The 20,113-nt window shown below is 32.0% G+C and overlaps 1 protein-coding gene and 1 pseudogene across 1 annotated transcript in view; one reads left to right on the forward strand and one right to left on the reverse strand.

Moving 5' to 3' along the window:
* Man1a2 (mannosidase alpha class 1A member 2) overlaps positions 1-20,113 on the forward strand; it is a 152,433-nt gene that overhangs the window by 33,053 nt on the left and 99,267 nt on the right. The window contains exons 4-5 of the mRNA XM_026407286.2: positions 9,081-9,199; positions 16,116-16,196. Of these exons, the coding sequence (XP_026263071.2) occupies positions 9,081-9,199; positions 16,116-16,196 (200 nt within the window). The remainder of the gene's footprint in view (positions 1-9,080; positions 9,200-16,115; positions 16,197-20,113) is intronic.
* Positions 5,888-6,698, reverse strand: LOC113195667 (dnaJ homolog subfamily B member 6 pseudogene; annotated as a pseudogene).

Below are 20,113 nucleotides of genomic sequence, written 5' to 3' on the forward strand. Positions count from 1 at the left end.
TTTAAACAATGATAGGTGAAGGCAAGAAAATTTTAATGGGAATTAGAAGGTACTATACTTATAAGAAGGTACTATACTTCTATACAAGTCACATGCAATGAAATTTCTTTATTAATCAAAGTATATCTTCACAATAATTCAAATGACAGTATTTTTCCTTGTGACACTATGAAAACATTTTTCTTTTTTTATTCCTGAGATTTTTATTTTTATTTGTTCTTTTTGGTTATATGTGATAGTAGAGTATATTTTGAAGTATTTATACAAACATGGACTACTTCTTATTCTAATTAGAATCCCAGTCTTGTGATTGCACATGATGTGGAGATTCACTGTAGTGTAGTTATATATATACATAGGAAAGTTAAGTCAGCTTTGTTCCACTGTCTTTTCTATTCCTGTTCCCCCTCCTTCCCTTCATCCTGCTTTATCTAATATACTGAATTTCTGTTCTTCCCCTCTCCCCCTTGTTTTTTGTTAACATCTACATATCAGAGAGAACATTTGACCTTGGGGTTTGGGGATTGGCTTATTTCACTTAGCATAATAGTCTCCAGATCCATCCATTTTCTGTTAAATGTCATAAAGTTATTTTTTTTATGAAAACATTTTTTCTAATGCTGTAATTTGCCTCATAATGTGTGTATGTGTGTGTGTGTGTGTGTACGTGTGTGTGTGTGTGTGTGTGTGTGAGAGAGAGAGAGAGAGAGAGAGAGAGAGAGAGAGAGAGAGAGAGAGAGAGAGAGAGAGAGAATTACTGGGGATTGAACTCAGGAGAATTCAACCTCTGAGCTACATCCCAAATCCTTTTTTGTTTTCGTTTTTGAAACAAAGAACTTTGGTCTTGCTAAGTTGCTTAAGTCAGGGTTCAAACTGGGGATTCCCCCGCCTCAGTCTCACAGTAACTGAGATTATAGTTGTGCATCATTGTCATTGCTCGTCATCATGTAGCTTGTTTTCTGTCAAAAGTAAAATGTCTTAAAAATTATTTTTCCCTGGCTTTGAGAGATGATGTGGTAGAAGAAGAAAAAAAATCTCCTTTATGTAGATAATCAGTAACTACCAAGAATCTGATACTATATTTAATTTGGTAGCTGTCGTTTAATGAAATAAAGTATATTTCCTTTGCAGAGGTTACGCGTTGAGAAGTTCCCATTGCTTTGTAGATACCAGAAAATGAGACATTAATGTAAAAAAATACATTATACTTACTGGTTAATTAAATTAAATTCTTCCCTCAAGTATCCTTTTACAATAAGCCTTTTTAAAGGATTGGAGTTTAAACATGAATTGAAATAAGAAGTAAATGTTGATTTTCTACTTTTTTCAAACTATATTTCTTAGTACATCTGTTGTATTTTCATGTTCTAATAGGTACTGGTTCTGATATTTTAAAGAAAGAGAAATATTAATTTTATCTCATGGAAAACATATATTGTGTGAAGAAAATTTACAGTGAAATGGTGGAAAAAGCAAAACCACAGTCTGCAGAATTTTCAGTAGTCAAAATTAGGTGTTTTGTCTTTTTAAAACTTTTTTAGTGCTTAATTTTTTTCCAACCAAATAAGCTAAATGGGAACAGATCCTTGATTATGATTAGTCTTTTGTATGTAGTTGGTTTATTAAAGGATACATTTTTAAAGTTTAAAACTTTGTTTCCTACTTTGTTCCTTCTGCTTATCATATTCTCAGTGGTTTGAGAATTTTTGTACATCTGTTTTTTTTTTTACCCTCCCCCCCGTTTAATAAAAAGCTTTAAGGGAAGTGTAGAACTTCTCTGTGCCTCATTTGACACACCCAATGCAGTATACCTGTATTGACCAGAATCTTAAAAGTTAGCAGAAACTTGTAAAAGTCCATCTTCTATAACATAGGAACATATAAGTGGATATGGAAATTTTATTTTAGGCTACAGGGGAAAAATTGACCAAAAACAGGTTGTTTTTCCTAGCTTTGATTATTAAACAATTCTTTCATATTAGTAACTGAAATTAGTGTTCCTCTGACTTCTGTGTAATTCATCCTTGGCATCAGAAGATTCTTTATGTGGAGATAATTGAAAATGCATATCAAAATGACTTAAATTAAAAAGGAAATGCAGTCAATTCAATGAAGTGCTGAAACAGACTTGATTCCAACTAAACTTTTTTTCTTTAATTCTTTCTTTTATTTATCTCTTTGTGTTCATATCTTCACCTGGCTTATTAGCGGGGATGGTTGCAGCATTTGAAATTTCATGTCTTCATAGTGTTCCATCTGTGGAAAAGAGAACACTGTAGAGAAGAAATAGTTTGGTTTCTTAGATGTTTCAGTGAAAGATTCATTGTTTCATGCTTTTTTTTAAATTGGGTCTTGTGCCCATGGTTGAACCATGTGCTATACCTAAAAGGTAAAATATGTTCATTTGGTTTTGCCCAAATAGGACCTGCCCTTGCGGCACATGATTGAGGAGAGTTAGTACTGATACTAATTTTTAAACCAGTGATAAGTAGAATGAATTCTTAGTTTTGTTAGGGAAGGGTCTTTTTTGCATTTAAAAAAGGAATTTTGAATTGGAAAAGAGTATTCTTTGACTTAGTAATGCTTTTTGAAAGGTACTTTTTATTTTTCATGTGCATTTATGTAGGTATTTAATTAAATTATTTTCATTATTTCTAACTTAACTAGGGTTTGATTTGCTAATATAATGATGATTTTGGCTTTCTTGTTTTAGAGGGATATTGGTTTGTATTTTTCTTGAAGTATCTTTGTCTTGCTTTGGTATCAGGTTAATACTGGTCTTATAAAAGAACCAGTATGAAACTGTGAAGCACTTAGAGTAATCAAAATAATTTTTAAAAAAAGAAGAGCAGAGCTGAAGAATTTATATCACTTGATTTTAAGATTGGCTGTAGAATTCTCATAATGAGGACAGTAGGGTTTTAGTCTAATGTAAACAAAGAGATCAGTGAAACTGATCAACATACATTGTTAAGTGATTTTCAACAAAAATGATAATTCAGTGGGCAAAAGGATAGTCTTTCCCACAAATGGTGCTGGATCAACTTGAGGTGTACTTGGAAAAGTAATGAAATTTGACTCTTTCTTCAACATTGTAGAAAACATATGAGAAAACCTTTGTGACCTTTAAGTAAGTAACTTTTTTTTTCTTTTCAGAATATAGAAAACATTAACTATAAAATTGGAGAGGTATTGGGAATTGAATTAGAACAAATTATATTCCATGCTTTTATAGTTATGTCAAAATGAATCCTATTGTTATATATACTTAAAAGAACAAGTAAAAACATAAAATTCATACCACAAAATAATATCTCCACATATCCATTAAAATGTCTGAAATTTGAAAGACCCAACAGTACCAAATATTGACAAGGATGGTGGAACAACTGGAACTGTCATATTGCTGTTGGGGGTATAAAATTGTGCACTCTGGAAAGCAGTTTGTTAGTTTCTTATAAAGTTAGACTTACCATATTGCCCAACAATTTGACTCCTCACTGTTTTCATCATACAATGAAATCGGATAGTTATTTTCTTTTCTTTTTTTAAAAAATTTTTAATCTTATTCTGTAAACATTTTATGAAAATAAAATATACAGACCAAAAGCACACAAACCACAAATGTGTACAAGCTAATTTAACAAACAGGAAGAGTCAGCAATTTACACTGCTATAGAAATAGATCACTATCAGTATCTAAAAGCCTACATCCCAGTCACCATTTCCTAAAAAATGGTTGATTATTCTGACATCTCATTCCATGTATTTTGCCACTTAGTGACATTTCCTTAATAGAATCATGTTGTGCCAATATTGATCTGCACTTTAATTATTCTGCTGAAAAATTGTATTTTTGAAATTTATCTATTTTTATGAATAGTAACTTTTTTCATTATATTTGCATTTCAAAACATTAGCTGTTATTAGTAATGCTGCTATGAACATACTTGTACGTTTTTTTTCCCATTTTTTAAAATTTTTATTATTAGTTGTTCAAAACATTACATAGCTCTTGACATATCATATTTCATACATTTGATTCAAGTGAGTTATGAACTCCCATTTTTACCCCGTATACAGATTGCAGAATCACATCGGGTTACACATCCACGTTTTTACATACTGCCATACTAGTGTCTGTTGTATTCTGTTGCCTTTCTTATCCTCTACTATACCCCCTCCCCTCCCCTCCCCTCCCATCTTTTCTCTCTATCCCATCTACTGTACTTCATTTCTCTCCCTTGTTTTTTTTCCCCTTTCCCCTCACTTCCTCTTATATGTAATTTTGTATAACAATGAGGGTCTCCTTCCATTTCCATGTAATTTCCCTTCTCTCTCCCTTTCCCCTCCATCTCTCATCCCTGTTTAATGTTAATCTTCTTCTCATGCTCTTCCTCCCTACTCTGTTCTTAGTTGCTCTCCTTATATCAAAAAAGACATTTGGCATTTGTTTTTTAGGGATTGGCTAGCTTCACTTAGCATAATCTGCTCTAATTATTTTCCTTAGTAAGTTATGTTTTTTAATTAATTTGTATACAAAATTTATACATTAGATTTTAAGTCCTTTTTTTCCTATGTTTAGTAAAGGTTTATGCAGAATAAGAGGTAGTCAGCCTTAAAATTAAAGTAGAAATTTATTCTATGAAACTTCTAGAATGTGGTACTTTTTAGTGGTTAGCTCTTTGAAAACTTTTCATTTTCTTCTGCTTCCTTTTCTGTTAAGAATTTCTGTTTTTTTTCCTTTGATAAGTCAGAATAATGCAATATTTTCATAGAAACATCCCAATTCCATTTGTTTATTTTCCAAATTTGTTAAAACATGAATAAAATGAGCTTCTTATAATTATCTTTATTTTTTCTGTATTTATTTGTTGTTGCATTTTTACTCCTTTTGTTTTGTATTTTGTTACTTGCTTTTGAAAAATTAGGTTAGAGGTAGATTTACCATGTGATTCTTTTCAAGGAACCATCTTTTGAATATATTATTCTGATAGTTTCCTTCATTCTAATTCATTAATTTCTGCCTTTAGCTTTTTCTAATTCTCCTTTGTTTCTCGGATTTATTGTTCTTTCTTACTTGCATGTTAAGTTCAATTATTTTCATTTGTTCCTTTATTTTATTATTATTATTTTTTACTCACGAAAAAAATGTACCATTCATTTCTTTTTTTTTAAAGCAAATGACAAAGACCCAGCTTACTAGCTTTTAAAAACTAAGCTAACATTACATAGTTAAACAATTGTCAAAACTTAGATACTAAGTTTCCAGCATTCATGCACAACGAGAAAGCCTTCTTAAATTTTTATTCAACTAGAAATGCATTACCATTAATATATTAATATCTTTAATTATAAACTACTGAAAAAAAATCCAGTATACAATCTTGTCCTAGCAGTACTCAAAAGTCAAGACTCACCTTGGATTACATTTATTAAAAAAGAAAAGTGCATATAGATACTATAACAGTTTTTTTTTTTTTTTTAAAGAGAGAGTGAGAGAGGAGAGAGAGAGAGAGAGAGAATTTTTTTAATATTTATTTTTTAGTTCTCGGCGGACACAACATCTTTGTTGGTATGTGGTGCTGAGGATCGAACCTGGGCCGCATGCATGCCAGGCGAGCGCGCTACCGCTGAGCCACATCTCCAGCCCATACTATAACAGTTTTAAAGACACACACAAAAAATGGTTCTATCATGTGGTCTCAACAATAAACTCAAAAGTCTGTGACAAATATGGGCTCAGATGAGCTGTGTATAAATATATTAGATTAGATACAATTATACTGAAAGTTGAGTTTGCTTGAAATCTTAAAAAAAAAGTTCCTGTTAATGTTAAAATGGTGCATGTTATAGTTCAACATTTGTGTTAAATGTGGGCATTGAATTACTTATTATCCAAGTGTAGCACTATTTTTTTTTTTTTTTTTTACCATTTATTGTTAAGGACTGTAACCGACAGTCTTCTTCAGTCTTCTACTCTTTATTGACCATTCTCAACATTTTGCAGTGATTTTTATGCCATTTACTATTTTAATAGAAGTTGATATAGATTTGAAGTTGCCCATCCCACTGCTGCCAAATAATGTTGCAAAGAACGAAGGGGTTGCCCCGTGAACTACTGACCCAGATGAAGAAAATAATCCGGCTCTGAATAATAGAAATCCACTGAAAGCAGAGAAAAATGAGCATGCATCTCAGTTTCTGCTTTTTTGGGGACCCCTGCTTTGGTTCCCAAAGAAGTCTTTAAATCTGTGTTCAAAGAAGTTGAACAAAAATGAGTTTATTACACCAAAAAAATTCTCTGAGGACATCATTCGGATTGTGGAATGTGTAACCAAACTAAAACAGTATCAAAATGACTTACACATCCTCCTCCACCATTTAATCCTTCTTAGCTACACTTGTCATAGATGTCCCATTTTTTAGCATCTGATAATACCTTGTATGCCACAGCTACTTGATTGAATTTTCTCTGTTGCTTTTTTCTCCCCCATTTTTTATTGGTGCATTATAGTTGTGCATATGATGGGATTTGTTGTTACATATTCATACGTGGTCACAATATACCAATATAATTTGGCCAGCACCATTCCCACTCCTTTATTTTCAGAATTTTTATCTGGATGCAACTGTAGTGCCAGTTTCTGATATGTCTTTTTGATATCTTTGGATGAGGCATTGTCTCTGCACTCCATGTTTTAACGTAGTAATCCACCATGTTTTAACAGATTGTTGGAAAAAGTCCCAGGCCACATTGTCCAGTTTAGGACTGGGTAGGGCTGCTGGCTGAGCTTTTCATGGTCTTCAAGGCTGTGCTGGTTTGGTGGCAGCAAAAGTTCTTTTCTTTTCTTATTTTTTCCTTTTAAGTGGCACAACAATTTCAAATTGTGCCTTTTTCTTTCTAGTTAATTTCCCTAATAATTTTGTATGAATGTTTTGTATATTGTGCAATGAATATTTTGCTGCTTTTTTGACTCTGCAATTTTAAGCCTTTTCTTTCTTTCTTTCTTTTTTTTAACCAGTTGAAATTTTCAGTGTTTTTGGTAAAAAATCATAATGCTCATCAGTAATTTCAAGTTAGCTCTTCTCTTCCATGAACTTTTAGCTTGTGACACAAAGCTGTCCCTATGGAGATAACCAGATCAATATGGAATAGTGGGATAGATCTTTTTATTCCTCAAATACTTTAGGAAGTGTGCATTATGGGACTAAATTTATAATTAGATAACAGAGAAGCATAATTACCTACAAAAATTGAAAGAACAAAATAGTAATTTTAAGGATTTCAAATATGTTTGATAAATATTTTTGGTTGTATACTAAAATAAAAATACATATTCAAGCAGTTGTATAGGAGATAGGGATATGTAGATGATTAAAAATCTTGATAAAATTTTTATCTTGTACAAAGCTGAGCAGCAAGAAAAGTGAAAGGAAATTTCACATGTAACTCAGAAATTACATTCAAGATAATATCAATGTGAAGAGAACTAAATAGGGGAAAAAACACCAAAGAATTTTTCAGAGTGTGTTGGAGTAGTTGTCTTTTTAGTGAGAAGACATACTTATTGATAAGTGGAAAAAATTATTAGGAACATAGGAGCAAGAAAATGACATGTAAGTTAAGGACAGCTGTCAAAAGAATTAATCTATTAAACCATCAGAAGAAAATAGTTTTTACTCAGTAGAAACTGGGTAAGAGAAATAGAAGATCAAAAGAAAAGTAAGAACGGTAAATGAAAATATGAGCCAAGTAATGTTGAATGCTGGTTCACCAAGAACAGCTCTTGATAAATCGACTAAGTTGGTTAATGTGACAAAATTGTTCATGGTTACTGTAGTTTGGAGATGACTGAGTATCTTAGTAGCCTTTCAGAAAGGGAAGGACAAAGATGAGATATTGTGTGTTGGAGCAGTTGTCTTTTTAGTGAGAAGACATACTTAAAGGGATTTTCAATGGGGCAGGGCTTCTTGATTATGGTCAAGTAAGGATTATGTTATAATAGTTTAGGAATATAAAGGAGAATTTGAGGGCAAAGGGTTCTGAGTTTTGGGATGTAAATCATCATTTGATATTTTCTGTTGAAGACTTAATAGGTTTTTCAGTAATTTTCTGGAATGAACCATAAATCATTTTTTTTTTCGTGGCGTTAATCTTTCTGGATAAGAGTATCCCATGGAACAATAATCTTATGTTGTTGAATAGTAAAGCCATGTTAATGTAGGCAATGAACTGTTCGAATGATTTCCATTCTTTGAGGACAGAGAAAATTGCATTTGTGGGCTGGGAGAGCACACCTTCACTCTCTTTTATTTATGGTTTTATTACATTACTAGATTTGTTTTGCTAGCATTTTATTTAGGATTTTTGCAATTATATTCATTAAGAGAGACCTGTTTTGTTCTCCTATGTTTTTAAAATCTAGTTTTAGTGTTAGGCTGGCTTTGGTGAATTAGTTCATCTCTCCTTCCCTCTCTCTCTGAAACATTTTTTTGTTGTTGTTGTTCAGGATTTTCTCTTTGTCATGGGCAGGTTTTATTTTTAAATTTTCTCTAACACATATTTCGTTATTTTTTTTAGTCTGATTTAACTGGCTTTTGATTACCAAGGGTTGTTATATTTCTATTCCACTATGGTTATCTAGCCTTGTTACACATTTTATTATTGTTTTAAATATGTTTTGCATTTTCTGAGGATTTGAACCAGATGTGCATGGTTGTGTTATGACTTAGCTGTTATCTTGAACAACACTTGCCTTTTTAAATTAATCCTCCTTTTTCTTTTCTTCTTTTTCCTATCTCAGTTAAGTAGATAGGTATCTTATATTCTGACCAGACAAAAATTAAGGAGAATTATACTTTCAGTTTTCCTTTATTTTCCTATTAGTTATCAATGTGCCATCTTCAGTAAAATATTGTAAACAATATTATCTATTCTAAGGGAATGGTGAACAGTCTTGGGTATTCTGTTTTGGTCCTTATAGTCTTTAATTTACTTTTAATATATACATGCAAAATAAAATAGACCTAATATAAAGGGGATCTTTTAATGAATTATTTCCCCTCCCCCAATATAGGAAGTTCACAGATGGGTGCTACTATAGTAGATGCTTTGGATACCCTTTATATCATGGGACTTCATGATGAATTTCTAGATGGACAAAGATGGATTGAAGACAACCTTGATTTCAGTGTGGTGAGTATACAATTGATAATTAATCTCCTAGGTTGACTAGGAAAAGGCATGTTTTTCTTTGCTATAGAACATAGCAGAATATTTGTATTTTTCCAAAATTCATATATTGAAACCTAATCATTAATGATGGAGCCCTTGGGAGGTGATTGAGACATCAGGATAAAGCCCTCCTGAATGAAATTAGTGCCCTTATAAAATAAGCCCCTGGAGAGCTGCCTTGCCCCTGCTACTTTGTGAGGACACAGTTAGAAGGTACCATCTATTAATCAGAAAGTGGGCACTCACCAGACACTGAATCTCTGACATCTATATCTTGGACTTCCAGAACTGTGAATTTCTGTTGTTTATTAGCTACTCAGTTTATAGTGTTTGGTTATAGTGGTGCCAGTGGTCTGTGAGGCTAAGCATGATAGTAGCAGTTTAAAGAAATGTTAATACTAAGTCCTCTTTCTTCTTTGGGGATCATCAGCTGTTACTTATTTTTTGCATAAAATACACACTTTTTGGCAGCATCTTTTTTTTTTTTTTTTAACTTTTCTTGCCCTTATCATTTGAGGTATTGTGTAAGTGTGTTAGAGCAATAATTGGAGTGGGGAAAACAATGAATTAGATACATCAGGAAATTAAAAAGTGCTTTGTAAATAATAAGTGGGTTTTGGATTTCTTTTTTCTTTAGAAAATATTTAATGATTTGGTACAACTCTAAGTTGTTATAATCAGGCTTACATGCATCCTTCCATTAATTAATTCTAGATATGTGGCTCAGGAATTTTATTTATTCTTTTTAAACTTATGATAAAATAGTTATCTTATTGTAATATTATGAGGATTATTTGACATAATCTGATACATTTTGGATGCTTAGTGAAAAATCATTATTTTCATAAGACCAGTACCTAAAAGGCATGTGGGCTGTTTTGTCATATTCGCTGTTATATTCCATGATATTTCCATGTGTTTGCTGTGTTCCTTTTGACTCTAGTGTCCTTCACTTCTTCTCTTATGTTTTTCTCTGTGACACTCATTAATAGTTAAATTGTGATTTTAATCAATATTTATTTCTTTTCTAATGATTTTCCTTGTGCTAACCAGAAAAAACTGTTTATCTTCTATTATGTTATTCTAACATTAAAAATGTTGGATCTATTTATTGACATATCTTTATTAGAATAATTTTATTATCTGTTAGGTTTAGGTTTGGCTATGGGTGGCAGAAAAACCTAATATAAAATAACCAAAACAAGATGTTTATTTCTATTCATGCAAGTCAGATACTGAGATGAATCAGGGCTGCTTTGGATAGCTCCTTGGATCATCAAGATCTTAGGATCCTTTGTTTCAATTGCTCTGTTAACTTCATATATATATAGCTTTGACCTCATTGGTATGAGATGGCTCCATAAGATCCAGGATCTTATCTACCTTCCAGATGGCATAAAGGAAGAAAATAGAGGATAGATATGTAACTAATCTTTCAGAACACTTCTTGGGAGTTGCTTACTCTATTTTTGTGTCCATGCTGTTGGGTAGATTTTACTCATATGGTTCCATCTAACTACACAAAAGTTGAGAAATGTCGTGGGTTTTTTCCCCCTTTGTAGCTAGGCAGATTGTTTTTTGTATATCTAGTATATAAAATTCCTACTATAAGGCCATAAGGATATATAGGAGATATGTGTGTGTATATCTGCATATGTATGTGTGTGTGTGTGTGTTTATTTTGTTTTGTTTTGTACCAGAGATTGAACCCAGTGCAATCAACCACTAATCTATATCCCCAGTCCTATTTTGTATTTTGTTTAGAGACAGTGTATCACTGCGCCTTGCTGTTGCAGAGGCTGGCTTTGAACTCACGATCCTCCTAGAGCTGCTGGGATTATAGGTGTGTGCCACCATGCCTGGCCAGCATATATTTTTTATTCCAAACCTTTTAAAGTTTTGATTTTGTGTTTTATCTTTAATCCATATGGATTTTTTTGTATGTAGTACAAATAGGCAACTATCAAGTGATATTAGCACCATTCATTTATACATAAATAACACCCCACTATTTCTGTATGCCATTATTAGTCATATGTTGGTCATATTAATTTGTTCTTTTCCATTGTCTGTTTTACTTATCCTTTCTTCAATACTAAACTATCATAATATTTTTATAAGAAGGTTAATATCTGTATCTGAATCATAATATCTAATCTTGAACCGTGAGGAAGTTATTTTAGTTCTCATTTTTCTCTTTTAAGTTCTGGAAACGTCTCTTGAAATTTTGATGAGGATTGCATTTAATTTATAGTTTAATTTGAAGAGTATTGGCATCTGTGTAATCTCAGATACTCCTGTTCATTTACATGGCAGCTTTATTATGTCTGATAATTTCCTTGAAAGATCATTGTACCAGCCAGGGCTTGAAAAGGAAGCAGAACTATACCATTTTTTTTTTTTTCAAATAGAGAATTTTTTGTTTAGAATTGCTAGCCAAGTAATGGGGAACTAAAAAGGGAAAAGGTATTATGGTCTCCAGAAGTAGTAACTACAGGAAGCAGCTAACACATGTGGCTCTCTGAGAACTGTGGGAAGAGTTTGTAATCATTAAAATTTAGTAGCTTGAAACCTGAGGAGCCAGTACCCAGAGCTGCTCAGGTGTGGCTGGTCTTTAGAAACTCTTAAAAGACTCTCTTGATGGTGAAACTCTGGCCCCTGAGGAGGATACCCTGTAAGTGCTTGGTATGTTTTACCAAGTGAGGGGTGGCCAAATGCCTGTAATCTCAGTGGCTTGGGATCAGGAGCCTGAGGCAGGAGGATTGGAGTTCAAAGCCAGACTCAGCAAGTTAGGGAGGCCCTAAGTAACTCAGTAAGACCCTGTCTCTAAATGAAATATAAAAAAAAAAGCACTGGGGATGTGGCTCAGTGGTTAAGTGCCTCTGGGTTCAATCACTGGTACCAAAAAAGAAAAAAGAAAAAAAAGAAAAGATTGGTTGGGGGATGTGTGTATATGACAGGATAATGCCTTGGAACCAACTGCCACTACTAGGGTGAAGAACCATGGCTTGTGTGATGCTGTTAGAAACTAGAAGTAAACAGGAAGGAGTAAGTCCCTTCTTCTTCCTCTAGTCTTGTATTTTGTTTTTATAATTGCCTAATGGTAGGGCCTAAACAGGAACCAGCTGGTGAAAGAGAAATCTATTTTCATTTCCTTTATATCAAAGTTGAAGAAGAATGAATTTGAACCTGAGAGAAAATAGTTGATGGTATAGTTGTTTTCTGTCCCTTTATTTTTAACCTATATCCTTATGTTTTAGCTAATTTGCACAGTGTGTATTTGAATTTTGTTATCTTTATGCAGTCTTTTATTTTAACAATTAAATCTGAAATATTTACATTTATTATGGTAAAATATAATTAGGGTTGGGTTTTCCATCTTTGTTTTGCTACTTACATTACAGTATTATACTTTTAATTTTATTTTCTGTTGTCTTTTCATAATTTGAATTAAATTGCTTTTTTAAAAAAATTATTTTTTAGGTTTAGGTGGATACAATATTTTAATTTTATTTTTATGTGATGCTGAGGATTGAATTCAGTGCTTCATGCATGCTAGGCGAGCAATCTACCACTGAGCCACAATCCCAGCCCTAAATTACTTTTTTGTCCCTTTTCCTCAACTAGATTGACATTAGACTTTCCACTTCCATCCATTTTGGGGTTACCCTTTAAATTTTACTACTTATCAAAGGTTGAAATTAATCAATTTTTTAATCCTTCTGTAGGACATAAGAATCTTCGAATGCAGCTCAACTCCTTCTTATGTGTAATTGTTTATTTGGTTCCAATTTATATTTCAAACTGCAGATTAAGTAATGATAAAATAGGTAATTTATCATTAATGCCTCTTCTACAACAGACAGTGTTCTGAATTCTGTGGATATGTAATTAACAAAAACAGAATCTTGCCGGTTCCAGTGGCACATCAATGTAATCCCAGCAGCTCCGGAGGTTTAGGCAGGAAATTCACAAGTTCAAGGCCAGCCTCAGCATCTTAACGAGGCCCTACACAACTTAGCAAGACTCTGTCTTTAAATAAATATAGAAAAGGGCTGAGGATGTGGCTCAGTGGTTAAGTGCCCCTGGGCTCAGTCTTTAGTACCCCAAAAACTAACAAACAAAAAACCCCAAAATGGAATCATCTCTTTCTTGGTTTTACATTCTAGTGTTGGGAGAAAAGCAGTAAATAGTTATTTAAATTATGTCTGGTTATATCAGAAAGTAGAAAGTACTGTGGAGAATGATAAACAAGAGTAGATAGAATTAAAGTAAGTAGTGGTGGGGCATTGCTATTTGACCTGGGGTGGCTATTGAAGAGCTGTTTAATAAGATGGTATTTCTGAAATGAGACCCAAGGGAAGTCCTGTGCATGTGGGTAAAAGGACCTCTGCTAATAGATATAGCTGAGGATAGAATGAGAGCTCAATTATTTTCTCTCAGTCTTTTAGAGTGGGATGGTTCCATTGTCATCAACTTCTGTACTATTGTAAAGTATGCTCATCAGTCTAAATTTTAACAGTAATCTTTCTTTTCCTCCCATGTTTCCGTATTTTCTTTTACGTTTTGTGTGTGTGTGTGTGTGTGTGAGAGAGAGAGAGAGAGTGTGTGTGTGTGTGTGTTATACTGTGAATTGAACCCAGGGGTACGCTTCTACTGAGCTGCTTTCCAGCCGTTTTTATTTTTAAAAATTTTGAGATAGGGTCTTGCTAGTTGCCCAGGTGGCCTCCAACTTGTGACCCTCCTGCCTTAGGCTCCTGAATAGATAAGATTAGAGGCATGTGCCACTGGGCCTGGCTTCATTGTGTTGTTCTATAATTATATTACCATGTGTCTATGTTATTATTTTTTAAAGGAATCACAGTGTTTCATAAAGCTGAGGATTTATGTTTTTATCAATGTTAAAAGATTCTCAGTTATTACTCCTTTCAATAATGTCTCTCTCACATTTCTCCCTTCTTTCCTTCCAGAACTTCTTTTATCTTCTGTCTAGAGAAGGTCAAGATAGGAATTTTATAAGTGGTTATAAATAATTAGATGATAATAAATGTTAATTGGGGAACTAATGCAGAGTAAAGGATATTAGTGATGGATGATTACAACATTTTATATTGGGTGGTCAGCAAAAGTTTCTGATGTAACATTTGTTGACATCTGTAGAAAGTGATAGAGTGAGTGATTTATCTAGATGAAGGGAAAGCACCCAGACAAGAAGGTAACAAATGTAAAGACTGTCGTAGAAGACTCAAGATTGGCAGTTCTGAGAATACCAGGTAGGCCTATATAGTGAAACTGAATCAAAGGAGTTATGCTAGGAGAGATGTCAGAAAAGTTGTGGGGATGAGCATATTGATTTTTATTTACTCTAAGTGTAACCAGAAGCCATTGTGTAGTGACCTAACACCAAGATTTAAAATGCCCACCCTAGCTATATGGTACTGAGTGGAGTGTAGGAAATAGGACATGGATGAAAGCAAGGAAACTGATTTGAGGGTTCTTGTTGCAGTTCCAGTGAGTGTTGGAGGCTCTTCCTCCCTGTGTTTAGTAATGTCTGCTGTATGCCCTGCAGTATGCTAAATTTTGGGAGTACATGAATTAACATTAGTCCTTTGCAGTCTTGTTAGGAAAAAATTACATTGTATTATCATAGTTCTATATTGGAAAACTATATTTATGTTAGCAAGCAATGTGTTCTGCCTGTGAATCTCAGAAAAACTTCAGAGTAATCCATTTTTCCCTTTAATTTTTTATTTTATTTACTTATTTAAATTTTTAAAAATATTTATGTGTGTGTGTGAGTGTTGTTTTAGTTGTAGTTGTACCTGTTACACAATACCTTTGTTTTATTTGTTTATGAGGTGCTGAGGATGGAACCCAGGGCTTTGCACACACTAGGCAAGTGCTCTACCACTGAGCCACGACCCCAGCCCTTTAATTTTTAAAATTAATTATGCATGTTATTATTTTTATATGAGTCACATATACTCTGGATTCTTTGGTTATACTCTTTGCCAGTTTTACTTTTCTTTCCAGGTGTTAGAATTTTTCTAGCAGCATAGCCATACTTATAGACTCTGTCTGTCTAGTCCATTACATATGTATATGTAATTAATATTGTTATATTTGTGCCAAATATCCTTCAGTTTGTTTGCTTTTTAATTTTAAGAGTTTTATTCTTATAATTCGTTGTGTTAGGGATATTTCATATCCATTATAAATTTGTTATGAAAACTTCTGATTTTATGCTTGCATAGTACCTGATTTCATAAGGAGATTTACGAATTATAGTATTCAATTCTTTCTTCAATTTCTTTGTTTTTTGATATTTATAAATAATTTGTTTTTCATTTTGATATATATTGCAATGTGAATATATACATGAATTTCTTACCTGTTACACCAAGTTTTCTCAGCATTATTATTTTGGTAATCCACAATTTCATCATTTAACATTTCATTAAGTTACTATATATACATTAGGAAAATAATTAAAATTCATGAGAAGAGATAGAAATAAAAATTGTGGTGTAGTGATTAGAACAGAAATAAAGGGATTAGTAAGGAGAATGATGTTCTATCCTCCAAGATCTAGTATTCAAGAGAGACTTGCAAGAGGAAGGGACAATAGTCAACAGAATTGAATATCTTGGTAATTTTACAATAAGGTACATGAAAATGGTCCATTGGTTTCAGCAATTAGAAGTTATATAATAGAGGAATTAAATAAGATTAACAAATGGAAGATGAGATTGCAGTTTCAGAGAAGTAAAGATAGAGAAAGTGAAAATACATTCTTATAGACTGTTAGAAACACATGAATGTTTTGAAAGCTATAAAGCAATATGTATATGTGACTATTTTCAGTATGTTTTCACAGAATTCAGAAGTATCTGTGTTTGAAGTTAACATTCGATTTATTGGAGGCCTGCTTGCAGCATATTACCTTTCAGGAGAAGAGGTGAGTAAGGTTAAGCAATAAATACATTGTTTTGTGGGGAGGGGTTATGAATGGAATTTAATCAAATGAAAGACTTCCCTAGCAGCATGTTGTTTTTTGAACTTGAATATTATTGAACTCATCTAAAGGTTGCCAAAAGAACTAGATGCTTCAGGTGGAAGTGTTCCTTAGAATGATAATTTTTTGGTTTTTGAGAATCTCAATAAAATATGATTTTATCACAGATTCCAGCTTTATTTAGATCAAGTGTCCTTTACAAAAGTCATCTTTCTGTAGGATTTTGCCATTATAATTAATTGCATGGTTCAACAATTGGGAAAAGAAACCAAGAACAAAATTAAGGAATAAATCAGGAAGAATTAATACAGATGCTCCTAATACCAAATATTAATTATTAAAACTTATTGTTTGGAAATTAAATGCAAATTTATTCATAAGATATTTTTAAATTTAAGAAAATTCATCTTTGGTTATGTATGTATATTGTAAAGACATATTTCTATTTATGTTGTCTTTGGGTTGCTTGTTAATTTTTGCTGTGAACTTTAGTTATTTTTTAGAATTTTTTTCCTCCGGTGTGGCTTCTAGATTTTGGTTCTTAAACTTTCCCTGTATCTTGAGTTACAAAATAAAATTTCCCATTTTGACTTTATATGCATATATATATATATATATATATATATTTATTTATTTTAAAGAGAGAGAGAGTGAGAGAGAGAGAGGGAGAGAGAGAGAGTTTTTTTAATATTTATTTTTTAGTTCTTGGCGGACACAACATCTTTGTTTGTATGTGGTGCTGAGGATCGAACCCGGGCTGCACGCATGCCAGGCGAGCGTGCTACCACTTGAGCCACATCCCCAGCCCCTATGTGCTTATATTTAAATATTTGTCTTTGTGTGCTTGTGTATGTAAAGAGTGAGCTATTCATGTACTGCTGTTTTTTAAGAAGAAATGTGTTTGAAGATGCTGGTATATAGTATTTAATATATAAATCATTTAGTATGTAATTTTACTGTAAAATTTTATTATGCAACTTGGATATACCTCCAATTTACATTTCCTTAGAACACTTCAGTTCAGATTTAATAGAATAGAAAAAAAGTGACTTGTATTTGGTCCAAGAGGTTTTCAAAGTGTGTATTAGAATCACATAGGGTGGTTTTTATGAATGAAGGTCCAAGTTCTGTCCACAGGACTGATGTAGTGGTTTTAGTATAGAGAACACAATTACGTTTTTTGGGTAAGTATTCTTTGATAAATGTGATTTTGCAAATGGTGGTTCTGTATTTTATGAACCTGTGATCTAGCTTATGAATAAAATCATTGTAAATTAATTAACTAGGATTTCGAAATCAGTTTTATCAAGGTACATTCACATACAGTTAAAAGTTACCTATTTTAGAGTATAATCTGTGAGCTTCGACAGTGTATATGATTGTAACCACCCACAAAAATAAGATACAGAATTTGATCTTAGAAAATTTCCCTATACCATTTTATAGTAACTTTACCATTTACTGTCAGCCTCTTTTATAATATTTTTTTACTATTTCCATATGGTGTTCATTATTATGGCTTTATGGAAAATCTTGAAATCAGGGTGTATGTGTTCTTTTAACTATTGTTTTGTCTATTTTAGTTATTTTAGCTTTTTATATAAACTTTAGAATCAGCTTGCTGTTAAGGATCCTCCTATTGTTTTTATGGGAATTATAACTTTAGAGACAATAAACATCTTAACAACATTGAGTGTTCTAATCCATGAATATGGTATATCTTTTCGTTTGGTTATTTAAAAATTTTTCTCCATTGGTGTTTCTAATTTTTAGCATATAAATAGACCTTGCACATATTTTGATATTTAACTGAATGTTTCTAATAATAGTGTATTTTTTCAGTTTCCATTTGTTTATTACAAATGTATATAAATCCTATTTATTTTAAACATCTTTTAATAAAGACTTAAATTATTAACTGTTTCAGGACATCTTAGTTCTCTTTAAATAACTTTCTGATGTTATATCATTGGTGAAAAATTGTGGTAGATGTGTATTAAACAAGATTTGCCCTTTTTAAATGTATAGTTGCACTTAAAAAACATTCAGATTGTTGTTTAATATGTAATGAGTTTTACATTGACCTTCTACCCTGAGATTTTTCTAACTTCATTAATTTTAATAGCTTTTACATAGATTTTAATGGATTCTTAGGCATTTTCATTGTAAATAATTAAATCATTAGTAAAGAGGTGAGTTTATTTTTCCACAGAGAAGAATTTTCTTTGCTTTGCATTAGTGCATTGCCTAGACTTGCATTACAAAGTTGAATAGGAGTTGTGAGAGTGAGCATCCTTGCCTGGTTCCTGAATCAGGGGAAAAGCATTTAGTCTTTCACTATTAAGCATAATGTTTGCTATAAGTATTTTGTAGATACCCTTTATCATCTTCTGGAAGTTTCATTATATTCTTAATTTACTGATAATTCTTATCATGAATGGATGTTGGATGTTATAAAAAAATTGGCTATAATAAAATAATTATATAATAGTTCTTTTTCCAGTCTATTGATATGGTGAATTATATTGGTTACTTTTTAAATATCAAACCAGTCTTGCATTGTTTTGCTAAGAAAACCCCACTTGGTTATGGTATATTATTTTTATATATCACTGGATTTGGTTTAATACTACATTGTTTAGAATTTTTTGCATCTGTGTTCATGTGGATATCTGTAATCTTTTAATACCTTTGTGTGTGTGTTTGCAGTAAGATATGTGGAAGCTAATAAACAATAAGGGGAAAGGGGAAGAATGGAGTTAAGTAGATTAGACAAAGGGGAATGAAGAGAAGGATGGGATAGAAAAAGGAAAGACAGTGGAATGAATCTGACATCATTTTCTTATGTAAAATATGAATACACCACAGTGAATCTCACATTGTATACATCCACAAAAATGGGGTCCTAATTAGAATAAGACATATTTCATGTTTATATAATTATATCAAATGGATTCTATTATCATGTATAACTAAAAAGAATCAATTTAAACAATAAGAAATAAAGAAAAAGAATGTAAAAGTAACAAACTTCCTATGATGGGGGAAGAGTAACACTGCTCTTAAAATGAATTGCCAAGTGTTTTCTCTTTTATCTCTAGAAGTTTGTATATAATTGGCATTATATTTTTCCTTAAATGTTTGAGTTGTGTGATACAACTTCCTAGTGAGGCAACTTGGGAGTTGTTTTTCTAAACTACCAGGAATTGAACCTTATGTACATACATAATTGAGTATATTGTTGTTATTATTTTTAACTATTATCTGTAGAGCAAGAAAAATAAAAGTTTTTAATTCTACTGATTTATTTTCTGATTCTCTCCTTTATGTAGATCCAAATTTCTGACCTATATAATCTTATTTCTGAAGATTATTTTAACATTTATACCAAAGCAGCCTTTCTGGCAACGTATTATCTTTCTTTTCTTTACTAGAGAAAGTGCTAAAATAAATAAAACAAAAATAATTTGAATATGACATTATTCTGATATTTAATGGGCAATAAATTCCTTTATTTCAGTATGAACCAGAAAATTACTTGTGATTTATAATCTAACAAAGTGCTTTCTTGTAGTAAGGAAGTATGTAACTATAAATAAAAACATGTTACATGCACTCTGTTCTCTGGTATAAGGAACCAAGTGAGAGTTACATGCCATTCTAACAAAGTGTTCCTCTCTCCTATTGATTTATTAATATTATAGATGTGAAGTCTTATCATTTTATTTTCTCAAAAAGCACTAGTTATATTAAATATTCACAGGTTAAAAACCTTGATGATTTAGTATTTTACTTGATGCCAGCTTCAAATTTATGGCATTTCTTTAACAGGATTGTCTCTGTTCATGTTTTATAATAGT

Source organism: Urocitellus parryii, chromosome 11 (genome assembly GCF_045843805.1).
Source record: "Urocitellus parryii isolate mUroPar1 chromosome 11, mUroPar1.hap1, whole genome shotgun sequence".
Lineage (NCBI taxonomy): Eukaryota > Metazoa > Chordata > Mammalia > Rodentia > Sciuridae > Urocitellus > Urocitellus parryii.